Genomic DNA, 17705 nt, shown 5'->3' on the forward strand with positions numbered 1-17705 from the left:
AGTTTTGTCCATCGCACTTCAGGTGTCACATTCAGATGCAAATTTCTTGCTGCTGTTTGGTTTACCTTTTTTATTCATAAAAGAACAAATCACAACTGTGCTAATTAGCAAATAGCAAGCAGGAATGAAAACCATCAGAAATATAGTTTTTTTTTTAAAAACTACATATCAAAAATGGGCAGTCAACAAAATCTATCAATGGTTCAACTGATCCTTACTTTCAATCAAGTTGCTCCTGAAAGTTTGTGAAGTTGTTTGGACCCATCATATTGGATTTCTTTCAGTTGAAAATATGAGGATAAACATGCAAAACATTAAAAATTAACCAATTCAGCATAAAATGTTTTATTCTTCAAGGTGCCTGTGTGGTGCTTCAGATCCCTGGAAAATATTTCCTTGCAGAGGTCTACTGTGACGGGAGCTCAACTTGTCGTACTGCCTTGGGCTTTGCTCACTATTTTTCTTGTAAATGCCTTCCAGATTCTTCCAGATTGGCTGCTGTCCATGTCAATCATGGTAAGCCCTTCCCTCTTCATTTTAACCCCAGAGTGCGGTTAAGAATCCTTCCCTTCTGAGTCAAATGAACATTCACAGAGTGTGCCGGCACTCGCTGCTTGTAAGCCCACTCCATTACAATGCAGTGGTGGAAACGTCTGCAAGAGTCTGAAGGAAAACCTCAAATCAACGTCAATCATGACATTTTTATGATCAGGCAAACAGTTAATGAGGACAGAAATGGGGAATGACAGTACTTTCGAAAAGGAGGAAGACATACCCGAGGAGAGGGAACCATTTACAATATTAGCTAGCATGGGGGCCAGTAAGCGGTGTTGGATGGTTAGGAGTTTCGTGAGAAGGGGGTCAAGGGAGATTCGTGTCATGGATGAGATGAGTTTGGAGAAGGCATGAGGAAGATGGGGGAGAAAGTAGAGAGAGATGCGGATTCGGGACTAGAATGGGAAAGGAACTGGGTAGAGGTTTGGAATAGTGCCGGAGAATGAAGGAAGAAATAGAGGCAGCTGAACAAATGTTCTCTGCCTTGGTGATGAAAAAATCCAAGCTTGTTAGAGGTGAGGGTGAAGGGGGCAGGAGAGAGAGGTTGAAGAAGGTGGTTTATAGTAGAGAAACGGAGCTTGGGGTTATCTTTGCTTTCCAGGATGATCCTAGAGTAGTGGGCAAACAAGGCTGGGTAGAGCTTGATATGGTCAAGCCAGTTGTAAACAAGATACGCTCAAGTTTGTAATCCTTGGACTTAACATGTAACAGTCATTATGAGTTTGTTTTTCCAAATAATTTCAAAACAAACTGGAGGTTGAACTTTGGAAGTTTTACTTCAAAGGAGATTGAGGGAAAGACACACAACACAGAATGGAACATTTATATTTTCTAATGTCTTCTAAATGGTTATACGACCTGTCTTTTTGTTTATTGTGAGAATTCAAAAATAGTTGTTCATATAAGTGACATCCATTTGTACAGCTTATTGATCTCGTTGCAGTGAATAAGAGAAACACTAATTATTTTCTAAGTATCAATCCAAAACACTTTGTCTCTGGACAGAACTCTTACAAACTTCTTTCCAAATTCTTTCACTGGAGATGTAAATCCCTCCCTCAGTGGCAGCCCAACACCCTTACATCAAGTTACATTGAGTCTACAGCTCAGAAACATGCCATTCTGCCCAACTGGTCTATTCCAGCGTTTATGCTCCACATAAGCCTCCTCCCACCCCTCTTCGTCTAACCCTATCAGCATATCCTTCTATTCCTTTCTCCGTCATGTGCTTATATAGCTTCCCCTTAAATACATCTATGCTATTTGCCTCAATTGCTCCTTGTGGAAGCAAGTTCCACATTCTAACCACTCTGGGTAAAGTCGTTGCTCCTGAAATCCCTATTGGATTTATTAGCGACTATCTTATATTTATGACCTCTAGTCTTGCACTACTCCAAGTGGAAACATCTTCTCCATGTCTACCCTATCAAACCCTTTCATTATGTTAAAGACCTCTATCAAGTCACCCCTCAGCCTTCTCTTTTCTAGAGAAGAGTCCCAGCCTGTTCAGCTGGTATCATCCTTGTGAATATTTTTTGCACCTTCTCCAATGTCTCCATATCCTTTTTATAATACGGAGACCAGAACTGTTCACAGTACTCCACGATGGTCTAACCAAGGTTCTATACAAGTTTAACGTAGCTTCCCTGCGTTCAATTCTATCCCTCTAGAAATGAACCCCTGACTCCAACTCGCTGACTTCCGAGTTTCCCAGGGACCCACCTGTGTGCGCGCGGGCGACCCAAAAACGGAAGTCCCGCTGGCAATTAAAACCGGCGGGATGACAGTTAAAGAGCTAAATGTACCTCATTGAAGTACTTAAGGCACTTTAACTGTAACAGATTAAGTAATTAGAAAGATTTTTAACTTACCTGGGCGGCTTGCCCACCACTTCTGATTCACGCCTGGTGAAACCAGGCGACAAGGGCCGGATCAGGGAACAAGAAACTAAATAAATTAAGTAAAAAACCATGGAAGGAAGTGAAAACACTAAATGAACCTACCTTTGCACCCTGCTCCGATGTCTGATGTCCCCCACTCCGATGTTCCCCTCTTCACCCCCTCTTTCCTCCCCCCCCCCCCCCCCCCCCCAGTCTTCCAGTCCATGCCGGATCTTCCATTCCCCCCCCCCCCCAACGTCAGTCAACATGCGATCGCGTCGGAAACGGAAAGTTTTGTTCATGCGGGTTTGCCATGCGCACCTTCACCGCCCCCACGCTGCCAACCCGCCACCATTGTAAAATCGAACCCTTATTACCCAAGCAGTATGGGGCCTCTTTATTCTTCCTACCAAAATGCACCTCCTGACACTTATCTGTATTGAAATTCACTTGCCAATTGCACGCCCATTCTGCAAGTTTATTAACGTCGTCTTGTATTTTGTCGCATTCTTCCTTTCTGTTAACTACACCCCCCAATTTGGTGTTGTATGCAAATTTTGAAATTGTACTTCTTATTCCTGAGTCCAAATCGTTTATGTAAATTGTGCTCAACAGTGACCTCAGCATCGATCCCTGTGGAACAACATTTCCTATCTTTTGCCAGTTTGAGTAGCTACCCTTAAACCCTACTTTCTGTTTTCTGTTTTGTAGCCAGTTTGCTATCTATTCTGCTACCTGTCCTCTGACGCCACATGCTCTTGACTTAGTCACAAGTCCACTATGCGGTATTCTTATTGAAGGCCTTTACTGCATTACCCTTGTCTACTTTTGTTGTTACTTCTTCAAAGAATTCAATAAGGTTGGTCAAGCATGGCCTTCCTTTTTGAAATCCATGCCGACTATTTTGTATCATATTTTCAGTTTCTGGATGTTTTTCAATTACACCTTTGAGTAAAGATTCCATTATCTTTCGTACCACTGATGTTAAGCTAACTGGTCTATAGTTCCCTGGACTTGTTCTATCTCCCTTTTTAAATATAGCAATCGCATTTGTTGTCTGCCAGTCCTCTGGCACTGTTCCCTTTTCTAGTGAATTGTTATATCTATGCAATAGTGCATCTGCTATCCCTTCCCTAACATCTTTTAAAATGCGTGGATGCAATCCATCCAGACCACGGGTTTTATCCTCTCTAGGTTTGATTAGTTTATCAATTATCTCCCCCCTTTCTATCTTAAATGTCTTTGCATCATTTTTGTTCTCTTCTTTTAATGTTAAGCCCACTTTGTTAGTCTCCCTGGTAAATACTGAGGCAAAGTAACTATTCAACATTTCTGCCATTTTGCTGTCATTACCTGTGAGTTTATCTTTTGCATCCCTTAGTGTGTAATTTTTAAAAATTAATTGTTCCCCTCACTTTATTTTTAACAGTAATTTTATAATTATGTTCTGTAACTGTATTAGTTCCCTAACTGTTTATGTTACCCTTATTCCTTTCCTGGGTCTGATCTTTACTCTAACTCCTATTTCTTTTATCTTGAGACTTATGCTACTTTCACCAGATCCCTCCCCCTGTCTTACTAGTTTAAAGTCCTATCCATAGCCCTATTTATCCTTTAGGCTAGGACATTGGTCCCATTCCGGTTCAAGTGGAACCCATCCCAGCAGTACAGCTCCTTCTTGTCCCAGTACTGGTGCTACTGCCAGTATCCCATGAAATGGAACCGTTCCTTCCCACACCACTCTTTCAGTCATGAATTCACCTTCCTGATCAGTTTGTTTCTACGCCTATTAGCATATGCCTCGGGTAGTAATCCCGAGATTACCACTCGTGAGATCCTGTTTTTTTAATTTAGTTCCTAACTTCTGATATTCCCTCAGCAGGACCTTTTCTTCCCTATGTCATTGGTCCCAACATTGACCACAACAACTGGACCTTCCCCCGCCCTTTCCAAGTTCATCTACAGTTGTTCCAAGATATCCTTTACCTTTACACCAGGTAGACAACACCCCTCCTGGACTCTCGGTCGTGACAGCAGAGGATCCCCCTAACTATCGAATCTCCTATGACGACAACCTTTCCATTCTGCTCCTCCTTCCCCCCCACCCTCGGCCTTAGACTGCCTCCTGCTCCAGGGTGCCATGGTTAACATTCCGGCCATCCTCCTAGCAGCCTTCATGCTTATCCTCACAGGTAGCAAGTACATTGTACCAGTTGGATAGGACCAGTGTCTGCAGGACCTCCATCTCTGCCTCCCTTAGATTCCCCCTACCCTTCTTGCAACAGTGCTACCTCTGACTCAACATGACCAATAACACAGGAGATCTGCTATTAAGTAATATAAATCTTGCATCTAAGCATATGTCTGTCACACTTCAGATACCAAATTTTGTATAAAGCACCCATAAATGACAACTTAACAATCTGAAACAAAAGTGTGCAATGAGAAAGAAAGCTATCCATATCCTGCAGATTTTTCTGACCTTTAGATAACCTGGCCTCTGCCCAAGGAGAGGAGCCAAGCAGCTGGCAATCTACAGAAACTCCCAAAAGCAACAGTAATTAGGCTGTAATTGACGTCAGGATGTGCCCATTTACACTAGTTCCCCACAGGGAATACCTGAGAAGTAGCATCAAAGGGATAGACCAGGTCAACAGCTAAACATCTTAACTGTACTCCAGACCCCAGACTACCCATGAACAATGTCACAGGAGTTCAGCTATGCTTTGCAAAAAGAGGTTCCAGTGACTACGCTGCAAAATAGAGATGGGAACTTGTATCCCAGTACATTTAATCTTAACACTGAAACTAATGAAAGCAATATGTATGCTTTTTCATATTAAAGAATTCTTTGTTCTCTTGCCAAAATATGCAAAATGTCTTGTTTGCATTTCTTAAATGGTTTTCATTTGCTTAATTTTTCCATCAAGTTCTTGTCCTGTGAGGTTTTTTTAATGTCATAAATGCTAACCTGGATAATTCATTGTTGGACAGACTTGGAATTGCAATTGTTCTGATTTTTTTTCATGTCTGACTTTTTTGGAGTATTTTTTCATATCCTCATGTTTATTTAAAAAAAACACCGGGTTTTTTTTTAGTTCTGCTGATCGGGTTTCACTAAAATCAAGTAGATTGAAATAAACAATGCAAAGTCAGGCTCTGAGTTTTAAATTAAGGTGGCTAACATAGGAAATTAAAACCTTTTGCACATCCTTACTCCTAATTATTGTTCATTTGTGGACTGAACATTTTATGGCTTGGTAGATACTTGCAAGATTATTTGTCGAAGTATTGAGATGGCAGTTTGTACATGTCATTATGTTCTGTTGCACTTTTGTAACCATGATCAGATTTTGCAAAGATAAAATGTTATTATGGCTTCTTCCAAAAAAGAAAGGAAAATTCTTGGCACATCGACTAATTCAACTGGTTTTAATTTTTGAGTTTCCTCTTCAAACAGACTAATTATTGACAGATTGCTGTCCTGCTCATTTAATATAGAGGACAGTACACGTAGCTGCCACAGTTACAGCAGAAGTTTGTGTTCCCACAGAGGACCTTGCATCCAGTTTGATGGTGGTTTCTTTTGGCCCTTGGATTTTAGGTCATTAACCAAGCAGTCTATTGTGGGGGATGGGGCAGCAGGTTGGAGCTTCAACAAGGAAATATAACTTTTCTGCATTAAAAATGTAATTCATTAAAAATGAAGAGCAAAATCACAGCATTTTTTTTAAAGTTAAGAAGCAGAAGTTGGCTTTGTCCCACTCTAACCTAAAGCATTTAAATTTTGAATGTTTTAAAAATTGTTCAGTTAGTTAAGGAAATCTGTATTTGTGCACTCCACCCAGGTACAACTGCAACAACATGTATTTATACAGCACCTTTACTGTAGTAAAACGTCCCAAAGCACTGCACAAGAACATTATAAGACAAAATTTGACACTGAGCCACATAGAGATATTAGGACAGATGACCAAAAGTTTGGTTAAAGAGGTAGGTGTTAAGGGGCGTCTTAAAGGAGGAGAAAGAGGCAGAGAGGTTTAGGGAGGGGATTCCAGAGCTTAGGGCCTAGGCAGCTGAAGGCACGGCCACCAATGGTGGGGCGATTAAAATCGGGGATGCGCAAAAGGCGAGTATTGGCAGAACGCAGAGTTCATGGAGGGTTGAACTGGAGGAGATTACAGAGATAGGGAGAAGTGAGGCCATGGAGGGATTTGAACACAAGGACGAGAATTTTAAATTTGAGGCATTGCTGGACCAGAAACCAATGTATGTCAGCGAGCACAGGAGTGATGGGTGAACGGGACTTTGGTTCGAGTTAGGATACAGGCAGCAGTGTTTTGGGTGAGCTGAAGTTTATGGAGTGTGGAAGATGGGAGGCCGGTCAGGAGAACAGCGGAAGAGTCGAATCTGGAAGTAACTAAAGCGTGGATGAGGCACACTTCTTCCAGCAGACAAGTCTCTAAAAACACCTCAATAACTTCTAATTATAAGATTGCTATTAATTGATAGAGGTCATGTATTTATAGGATATGAAAAAGTGTCCTCCTTGGTGAAGGGAGATCCACCTTTTAGCCTTGATGGAAAACGGTGAAACTCATTGATGGTCTGCTTGGTGGGTTAAATTGTTGGCCTCTGCTGGGACTCAAACCAAACCATGATGTTACATAAGAACTAGGACCAGGTGTAGGCCATATGGCCCCTCGAGCTTGCTCCGCCATTTAATAAAATCATGGCTGATCTACTACCTCAACTCCACTTTCTCGCACGATTCCCATATCCCTTGATTCCCTTAGTGTCCAAAGATCCATCCATCTCAGTCTTGAATATACTCCACAACTGAGCATCCACAACCCTCTGGGGTAGAGAATTCCAAAGATTCACAACCCTCTGAGTGAAGAAATTTTTCCTCATCTTTGTCCTAAATGGCCGTCTCCTTATCTTGAGACTGTGACTTCTAGTTCTAGACTCTCCAGCCAGGGGAAACAGCCTCTCAGCATCTACCCTGTCAAGCCCTCGAAGAATTTTATACATTTCAACGAGATCACTTCTCATTCTTCTAAACTCCTGAGAACATAGGCCAGTTCTACTCAGTCTCTCCAGGAATCAACCTAGTGAACCTTCGTTGCACCCCTTCTAAAGCAAGTATATATTTTTTTTATTCGTTCGTGGGATGTGGGCGTCGCTGGCAAGGCCAGCATTTATTGCCCATCCCTAATTGCCCTTGAGAAGGTGGTGGTGAGCCGCTGCCTTGAACCGCTGCAGTCCGTGTGGTGAAGGTTCTCCCAAGGTGCTGTTAGGTAGGGAGTTCCAGGATTTTGACCCAGCGACGATGAAGGATTGGCGGTATATTTCCAAGTCAGGATGGTGTGTGACTTGGAGGGGAATGTGCAGGTGGTGGTGTTCCCATGTGCTTGCTGCCCTTGTCCTAGGTGGTAGGGGTCATGGGTTTGGGTGGTGCTGTCGAAGAAGCCTTGGCGAGTCGCTGCAGTGCATCCTGTGGATGGTACACACTGCAACCACTATGCACCGGTGGTGGAGGGAGTGAATGTTTAGGGTGGTGGATGGGGTGCCAATCAAGCGGGCTGCTTTGTCCTGGATGGTGTCGATATTCTTGAGTGTTGTTAGAGCTGCACTCATCCAGGCAAGTGGACAGTATTCCATCACACTCTTGACTTGTGCCTTGTAGATGGTGGAAAGGCTTTGGGGAGTCAGGAGGTGAGTCACTCGCCACAAAATACCAACCTCTGACCTGCTCTTGTAGCCACAGTATTTATGTGGCTGGTCCAATTACGTTTCTGGTCAATGGTGACCCCCAGGATGTTGTTGGGGGATTCGGCGATGGTAATGCCATTGAATGTCAAGGGGAAGTGGTTAGATTCTCTCTTGTTGGAGATGGACATTTCCTGGCACTTGTCTGGCGCGAATGTTACCTGCCACTTATGAGCCCAAGCCTGGATGTTGTCCAGGTCTTGCTGCATGCTAACACAGACTGCTTCATTATCTGAGGGGTTGCAAATGGGACTGAATACTGTGCAATCATCAGTGAACATCCCCATTTCTGATCTTATGATGGAGGGAAGTTCATTGATGAAGCAGCTGAAGATGGTTGGGCCTTGGACACTGCCCTGAGGAACTCCTGCAGCAATGTCCTGGGGCTGAGATGATTGGCCTCCAACAACCACAACCATCTTCCTTTGTGCTAGGTATGACTCCAGCCACTGGAAAGTTTTCCCCCCGATTCCCATTGGCTTCAATTTTACAAGGGCTCCTTGGTGCCACACTCGGTCCAATGCTGCCTTGATGTCAAGGGCAGTTACTCTCACCTCACCTCTGGAATTCAGCTTTTTTGTCCATGTTTGGACCATGGCTGTAATGAGGTCTGGAGCCGAGTGGTCCTGGCGGAACCTTAGGTAAGGAGACCAAAGCTGTACACAGTACTCCAGGTGTGGTCTCACCAGAGCCCTATAGATTGCAGCAAGACTTCCTTACTTTTATACGCCAATCCCCTTGCAATATAGGCTAACATACTATTTGCCTTCCTAATTTCTTGTTGGACCTGCATGTTAATTTTCTGTGATTCGTGTACAAGGACACCCAAATCCCTCCGACTACCAACACTACTTAGTCTCTCACCTTTTAAAAAATATTCTGCTTTTCTATTTTTCCGACCAAAGTGGATAATTTCACATTTCCCTATATTATATTCCATCTGCCACCTTCTCGCCCACTCACTTAACCTGTCTATATCCCTTTGCAACCTCTTTGCACCCTCCTTGCAGCTCACTTTCCCATCTAACTTTGTAGCTTCAGCGAAGTTGGATACATTCACTCGGTCCCCTCATCTAAGTCATTGATATACATTGTAAACAGCTGAGGCCCAAGCACTGATCCTTGCGGCACTCCACTAGTTACAAGCTGCCAACCCCAAAATGACCCATTTATCCCTACTCTCTGTTTTCTGTCCGTTAATCAATCCTCAATCGATGCTAATATGTTTCCCCAATCCCATGAGCCCTAATCTTGTGTAACAACTTCTTGTGTGGCACCTTATTGAATGACTTTTGAAAATCCAAACTACACCCACTGGCTCCCCCTTTATCAACTCTGCCGGTTACACCCTCAAAAAAACTCTTTATAGATTTGTCAAACACAATTTCCCTTTCATAAAACCGTGTTGACTTTGCCTAATCATACTATAATTTTCTAAGTGCCCTATTACTGCATCCTTAATAATAGATTCTAGCATTTTCCCTACTACTGATGTCAGCTAACCGGCCTATAGTTCCCTGTTTTCTCTCTCCCTCCTTTCTTGAATAATGAGGTTACATTTGCTACCTTCCAATCCACGGGGACCGTTCTAGAATCTAGAGAATGCTGGAAGATCAAAACCAATGCATCCATTCTCTCTACAGCCACCTCTTTTAAAACCCTAGGATGTAGGCCATCAGGTCCAGAGGATTTGTCGGCTTTTAGTCCCATTAATTTCTCTAGTATTTTTTCTTTACTAATCTTAATTACTTTAAGTTCCTCACTCTAATTAAACCCTTGGTTCCCCACTATTTCTTATGTTTTTTGTGTCTTCTACTGTGAAGACAGATACACAATATTTGTTTAATGTCTCTGTCATTTCCTTATTCCCCATTATAATTTCTCTTATCTCTGCCTCTAAGGGACCCACATTTACTTTTGCTAATCTCTTCCTTTTTACGTACTTGTAGAAGCTCTTACAATCTGTTTTTATATTTCTTGCTAGTTTACTCTCATATTCGATTTTCTCCCTCTTTGTCAATTTCTTCGTCATCCTTTGCTGATTTCTAAAACCACCCAATCCTCAGGCTCACTACTCTTTATGGCAACAATGTAAGCCTCTTTTAATCGAAAACCATCCTTAACTTCTCTAGTTAGCCACGGTTGGATCACTTTTTCTGTGGAGTTTTTATTACTCAAGGGAATGTATCTTCTTTGAGAATTATGAATTATTTCTTTAAATGTTACAATCACTATGTCGGGACATCATAAATAAGTTTAATTACCTTCATTATTTAACTTTTCAACACAATACTAGTTTACGTGTGTTAATTTTTACCCTTGGTTTAAACAGAATACACAGTAGAGAACAGTGGGATACTGATGCTTAATTTCTAGTACAGAGCCCCTTTTTTAAAGCTGCTCTGAACACTCACGATTCCACCATTATGTGCAGAAGTTCCGCTGTGTATACAGCATAATGTTACCACCTGGAGTGAGAAACGATGCTCTAGAAAGAGGCTGCCTCCAACATTACTGTACACAACCCTGCATCTCCTCTCTCTATTAGGTGCTTTCATACTTTTCTTTTAATTCCAATTCCAGGTGCCCGACATATGAGAGCCATTTCTTAGCGATTATGTTGTTGCACTATTTTCCTTAGTCCAGCAGCAGACTTACAGAGCCAAATAAAACTGGATCTATGAGTCCGCTCCTGGCTTATGGAAGATGGATTTAACAATAGAACAGCATTGGGAGCTGTTTACTGTATGCTGGTCTCCCATAATGTAAATTTTTAAAAACAGTAAAAAAGCCATTTTGATGGTGCGGTAGTTTTATCAGCATATACTATATAGTGTTCTCTGCATATATGTTCAAAGTTCTCTTCTGGAAGGAAATGAAGCCTTAGAAGAAGCTCCCAATCCTGTAAACTCCACCATCTTGAAGGGCAAGGGCAGCAGGTGCATGGGAACACCATCATTTCCAAGTTCCCTTCGAAATCATACATCGTCCTGACTTGGACATATGTCACTGTGTCAAATTCCGGGAACTCCCTGTCCAACAGCATTGTGGGAGCACCTTCACCACACGGAATGCAGCTGCACAAGAAGAAGGCCCACCACCACCTTCTCAGGGCAACCAGGGATGGGCAATAAATGCCAGCCTTGCCAGCAATGCCCACATCCTGAGAATGTATTTAAAAAAAAATCTGCTTGCACCAACTGCTGAGCATGCACATTGCACACACACATTTGTGTCATTCTGGGAAATGTGCAGGTTTTCGTGGGGAAAAAAATATCTTTTCCTCCAAAAAATGTAGTACTAAATGTAATGCGCACCATATCAGCAACAACTGGCAAAATTGCTCCAATATTGATGCAGAGGGCATGGGGCATCTGGCTTGATGGCAACCTTGTTTTTTGACTGCCATGGTTTATGGTGGTGGGAAAACAAATTTGAGAGCTGTTTGCTACCTTCAATTTGTTGACTTTTCTGACCTGCGTTATGTTCAGGAGCTGAATCATGCTTTAACTTTGTTCTTGTCTATAAATGAGTTCATCTGAGTAAAATCTGCCTAACCAACTCATGGTTGTGCAATAAACAAATTGTACCTAGTGTCCTCAGTTGTGTATCCTTAATAATTGTAATACTAACGAGCTTTCTGTTCACACAATTTCTTTTTGAAATGTTTTAGTCTTACATGTAAATTTGATGAAGACTTTATTTCTGGATGAGGCACTACACCTTTGTTTTAGTTACTCTTGTCCAGGAAAACAAATTGTTTCATGAACCACATCAGATTAGGCATTGGCATTAATATATTATTGAAGTCAAAATTACAGTAGATTGTGGCGGTGTCATTTTTGTTGAATGTTTCACTGGAAAAGATTTTGCTAAATTGCTTAATGTGTACTACATTTTATAAAACATAATTTTAGAAGCTTCACATTCTATAATTCAATTTTTGTACTTAAAATCTCAGTATAAAAAGGTTTCCCAACATGATTAGTGTTTAATAGAGTGAAATTTGTATCTTTTGCTGGTGTAATACACACGAACCAACCATATATCTGTATAATTTTATTTTAAGTGAAATCATGTCGGTATGCAAATCTAATGGTATTTTTTGGTTGTTCTTTCTTTCGCTAGGAATGTTTATAAGGATTATCGTTTTCTAGAGCTTGCTTGTGACTCTCAGGAGGAGGTAGATAGTTGGAAGGCATCATTTCTTCGAGCTGGTGTTTATCCAGAGAAATCCATTGTAAGTAAAACAAAAAATGATATAGTTTAGTCCCTAAAGTGATGGAAATAGAGTGGAATAAACAGTAAAAGTTTGGCTAATAAAAATTGTGTCTCAGTTTTAACTTTTCTGTATTTCATTTATGAATGCGCACTACAAAGTGGAAAGACAAAGTAAGTGAGTTGTCTTTAAGTGACATCACCATTTCCTTTTATTTAATTTCTTGATTATCATAAACAAATAGAAAATACTGGAGCCAAGAAAATATACTCTTTAATTTTTGGGAATCTATTTTTTTAGTTGTGCATGAGGAATGTCTGAATGTATCTCACTTACTAACAAAATATCACCATTATTTGTTAATGTTTTCTTATATAATGCCTTTTCTCAGTAGTGTAAAGCACTCCACCTGTGTTTGTGGTTATCATAGCAGTATTTTAACAGGAATCTTTAATGAATGATATGTTCTGTCAGAGTAAATGCATTTGAAACAAACCAATTAATGATGACATTAAAGAAATTAAAGTCTGGAGTCCTATCCCAATTAGATCACATCCTTGTAAATTTATTATCGTTCAGTAGACATATGCATTAAAATTTTTATTTTCAAATTATACGCTTATAGAAATTGAATTATTAGCCATTGCTTACCAGCCTTTCCCTCATTGGCAGCTGGAAAGAAAATGTTGGGAGTGGTCTGTTTGTCTGAGTTTTGCATAAGCAAAATAAATTAGCAGTGGGGGAAGTATATTATTTTGGGTTCCTGCCATATTCCTGCCTAGTAAAACCAGTGATAAATTTGCTACCATCTGCTGTGGGGAATATCAATCCATTTAGTCTAAAAGGAAGCTGTCAATGAGAGTTGAGAAGAATGATCCAAATCAAAATTCAGGTACGTTGTGTATAATTTTAATTTGCAGTTGTCATGATCTAATGTAGAGTTCTTTTTTCTGATTTGTGTGTTTTTTTTCAAAGAGAAAGGTAAATCTGTAAAAATAACTTTTCAATCATAGTTCATCTTATGGCCTGAATTGAACTGAAAGTCCACAGGCATTTAAATAAATGAATTGATGTGCATCTCCCGATGTTGATGCTGAATAAATTGGCCACAATTGCTTGAAGTTTTTACAATTTCACGGATTCAATTTAAATATTTCACCGGAATTGGAAGAAGTTAGAGATTTGCTTATAAAATCCCTAACTTCTTTCAGTTTTGACGAAAGGTCATCGACCCAAAACATTAACTCTGTTTCTCACTCCATAAATGCTGCCTGACCTGCTGAGTATTTTCTGTTTTTATTTAAAACTAGTTCTTTGGTGCTAAGATAACTAAAAATACATCAAATATATGTCGAGGTCTGTACAGATAGGATTGCTTCATTAACAATCAAAAATAGACAGACTTGTTGGACCCATTAGCCATTTCCTTTTTCTGAAAGTTCTTATGTTGGATCTGATATAGAATAGGCCAGCTTTGTCCACTTTACTAGTCTAATGCTATTGTTATGCTTAATCTGAACGTATGAAATGGCCTTTGAACAGAGCTGTTTCACTCATACCTACCATGTAAAGTTTGACCAGCTTCAAGTTGCCTCTCACACTAAATACCTTTTATGGAGGTTAGGAAGTATAGGTTCTAGTAGCATGGGATATGTTTATTATATCATACTGCACAGTGAAATTTACCAAATTCTAACTTCATTACATCCATACAAGGTGTAGGTGCATCTCAGACTTCTAGCACTTCAGTTGGACATCCTGTTGGATAAACTTGGCAGTCGGTTTCAACACAGAAAATATTTATATTGCACCCGCACTATAAGAGAAAAATGCTGTGAAAGATGTTATTGTAGTGCTTGACTTCAATTTGTATGTGTTTCTGCTTTCTGCGTAGCCTGAGAATGAGGAGGCAGCAGGTACAGATAACTTTTCCATGGACCCTCAGCTGGAGAGACAAGTGGAGACTATTCGTAACTTAGTGGAGTCATACATGTGTATTATTAACAAGACTATCCGGGACCTTATGCCAAAGATAATTATGCACCTTATGATAAATAATGTGAGTTTTACTCTGCTTTTGCAATACAATGCAAATAAGTAAAAAATGAGCAGTGATTTATACTACATTTTAGAATGAAGTTCACATGTTTTTTAAAGTTCACACCTTTATAGTAACTGTTACCTTTGCTATGTAATCAAAAAACGTTTTCATCTTATAAATTGCTACAGAAATGGCTAACATATTTATTACACCTTACTACGTTATTTAGCTTGGGAGAAAGCCAAATCATTAACAATCTCTAAAATATGCTTCTTGCCAGGTTTCTATGACCTCTTTTTATAAGCCCAGTAAATGAAAAGAGTTGTCTCTCAATTATTGTGGATAAAGATAGATGACTAGTGGCTTCTATTAACTGGCATATGCCAGCCAATGATAGAGCAGGTTTAGCATTTAGAGTAAGTAAGGAAGTCTTATTACAATTGTACAGAGCTTTGGTGAGACCTCACCTGGAGTACTGTGTACAGTTTTGGTCTCCTTATCAAGGGAAGGATATACTTGCCTTAGAGGCGGTGCAGCGAAGGTTCACTAGATTAATTCCTAGGATGACCTATGAGGCGAGGTTGAGTAGAATGGGTCTGTACTCGCTGGAGTTTAGAAGAATGAGAGGTGATCTCATTGAAACATATAAGATTATGAGGGGGCTTGACAGGGTAGAGGTTGTTTCCCATGGCTGGAGAGTCTAGAACTAGGGGGCATAGTCGCAGGATAAGGGATCGGCCATTTAAGACTGAGATGAGGAGGAATTTCTTCACTGTGAATCTTTGGAATTCTCTACCCCAGTGGGCTGTGGATGCTGAGTCGTTGAGTATATTCAAGACTGAGATAGACAAATTTCTGGACTCTAGGGGAATCAAGGGATATGGGGAACAGGCAGGAAAGTGGAGATGAGGGCGAAGATCAGCCATGACCTGATTGAATGGCGGAGCGGGCTTGAGGGGCCATGTGGCCTACTCCTGCTCCTATTTCTTATGTTCTTACTTAATTAACTGATAGTTTGATAAATCAGTACATAGGAAGGTACAGGACCAGAAAAGACACTGCAGTCCATCTGGCTGATCCCAAAAACAAATACCCTCAATTGCTCACAAATTAAACATTTAAATATCATCCTAATCATTTCCAATTTTAAAAATGTGTACTTGTTCCAATTATATATTCACTAAAAATGTTCTGTACTGCATTCTACCGCAGCATTGTAAATAAAAGGAATAAAGCTAAACTAAGCTATGTAATGATTATTGACAAGTATTTGCTGAACTGTGCTTAGCTTTAACTGCTGAGATGACTGAGGTCAGGACCAGTGACCTTTTGGAAGTAGCAGTCCTGAGCCTGTTAGTCTGAAAATAATTTTTGACTCATTTCAATTGACTGCTATGTGAAGTGATGCATTTTGGAAGGAAAAATGAGGAGAGGCAATATAAATTAAATGGTACAGTTTTAAAGGGGTTGCGGGAATATAGAGACCTGGGGATTCACATACACAAATCTTTGAAGGTGACAGGACGAGTTGATAAGCATTTTAAAAAAATTTTTTTTATTCGTTCACGGGATGTGGGCGTCGCTGGCAAGGCCGGCATTTATTGCCCATCCCTAATTGCCCCTTCAGAAGGTGGTGGTGAGCCGCCTTCTTGAACCGCTGCAGTCCGTGTGGTGACGGTTCTCCCACAGTGCTGTTAGGAAGGGAGTTCCAGGATTTTGACCCAGCGACAATGAAGAAACGGCGATATATTTCCAAGTCGGGATGGTGTGTGACTTGGAGGGGAACGTGCAGGTGGTGTTGTTCCCATGCGCCTGCTGCCCTTGTCCTTCTAGGTGGTAGAGGTCGCGGGTTTGGGAGGTGCTGTCGAAGAAGCCTTGGCGAGTTGCTGCAGTGCATCCTGTGGATGGTGCACTGGGATGTTTGGCTTTATAAATAGAGGCAGAGAGTACAAAAGCGAGGAAGTTATGCTGAACCTTTATAAATCACTTTTTAGGCCCCAGCTGGAGTATTGTGTCCAATTCTGGGCAGCATACTTTAGGAAGGATATCAAGGCCTTAGAGAGGGTGCATAGGAATGGTACTAGAATCGTACCAGAGATCCGGGACTTTGGTTACGTGGAGAGACTAGACAAACTGTGGTTGTTCTCCTTAGAACAGAGAAGATTAAGTGGAGATTTAATAGAGGTGTTCAAAATCATGAAGGGTTTTGTAGTGTAAATAAGGAGAAACTGTTTCCAGTGGCAGGAGGGTCAGTAACCAGAGGTCACGGATTTAAGATAATTGGCAAAAGAACCAGCGACGAGATGAGGAGAAAGTTCTTTATGCAGTGAGTTGTTATGATCTGGAATACACTGCCTGAAAGGGTGGTGGAAGCAGATTCAATAATAACTTTCAAAAGGAAATTGGATAAATACTTGAAGGGGGAAAATTTGCAGAGCTATGGGGAAAGGGTAGGGGAATGGGACTAATTGGATAGCTCTTTCAAAGAGCCGGCACAGACGAGCTGAATGGCCTCCTACTGTGTTGTATGATTCTGTGATTCTACAATATTATCTTTGAGGCATGAGAGAATTTTCTGAAGTGCATTATTGACATTGTCCAGTTTATCAATAGTGTTAACTGCATTACATGATTTTCTGATGTGTGCTCCCATAAGCTCTAATTCTTTACCACACCCATGGTTTTGTTAATTGGACATTGTTAGTAATTGGCAACCCTTCTTGATTTCCTACCTATAAAAGGTTTTTTGATGATAAAGAACAAAAAAGTAATTAAGTTTCTCCGCTTGATAGCTGGATCCATATTCTCAGGAGGGTCCTCAGCATTCAACTAGTTTTCTTTAATGTTTCCCATATGAACTGCATTTCAATTATGGACTGGATGCCCCTCCCTCCAGTTTCCAATGGCAGTATTCATCAGTGGGGTGGTAAAATACCTAAATGTGGCAGCAAGAAATGAAAATAATAAAACATTCAAATCGCTCTTTGCTATCAGGATCGGAAAATAACAACTGTAAAGACTGTAGTTGTTTTACAAGCACATGGAAACAGACTTGACTATTTCGTCTGCTGGCTGGTTTCTCATCATCCACCCCCCACAAACCTCAGGTCATCCAGAACTCTGCTGCCCATATCCTGTCCCATTCACCCATCCTGTCCTCTCTGACCTTTATAGGCTGCAAGTTCACCCAATGCCTCAAATTTAAAATTCTTATCCTCATGGTTGAATCCCTCCAGGG

General features: G+C 40.8%; 1 protein-coding gene across 3 annotated transcripts in view; it reads left to right on the forward strand.

Moving 5' to 3' along the window:
• The window catches only part of dnm3a (dynamin 3a), a 240778-nt gene that overhangs the window by 189250 nt on the left and 33823 nt on the right, over positions 1-17705 (forward strand). For 2 of the 3 annotated variants that reach the window (XM_067990705.1, XM_067990706.1), the window contains exons 18-20: positions 481-516; positions 12336-12447; positions 14321-14485. In XM_067990705.1, the coding sequence (XP_067846806.1) occupies positions 481-516; positions 12336-12447; positions 14321-14485 (313 nt within the window). The remainder of the gene's footprint in view (positions 1-480; positions 517-12335; positions 12448-14320; positions 14486-17705) is intronic. The other variant, XM_067990707.1, reaches the window with a different exon arrangement.

Source organism: Heptranchias perlo, chromosome 9 (assembly GCF_035084215.1).
Source record: "Heptranchias perlo isolate sHepPer1 chromosome 9, sHepPer1.hap1, whole genome shotgun sequence".
Classification (NCBI taxonomy): domain Eukaryota; kingdom Metazoa; phylum Chordata; class Chondrichthyes; order Hexanchiformes; family Hexanchidae; genus Heptranchias; species Heptranchias perlo.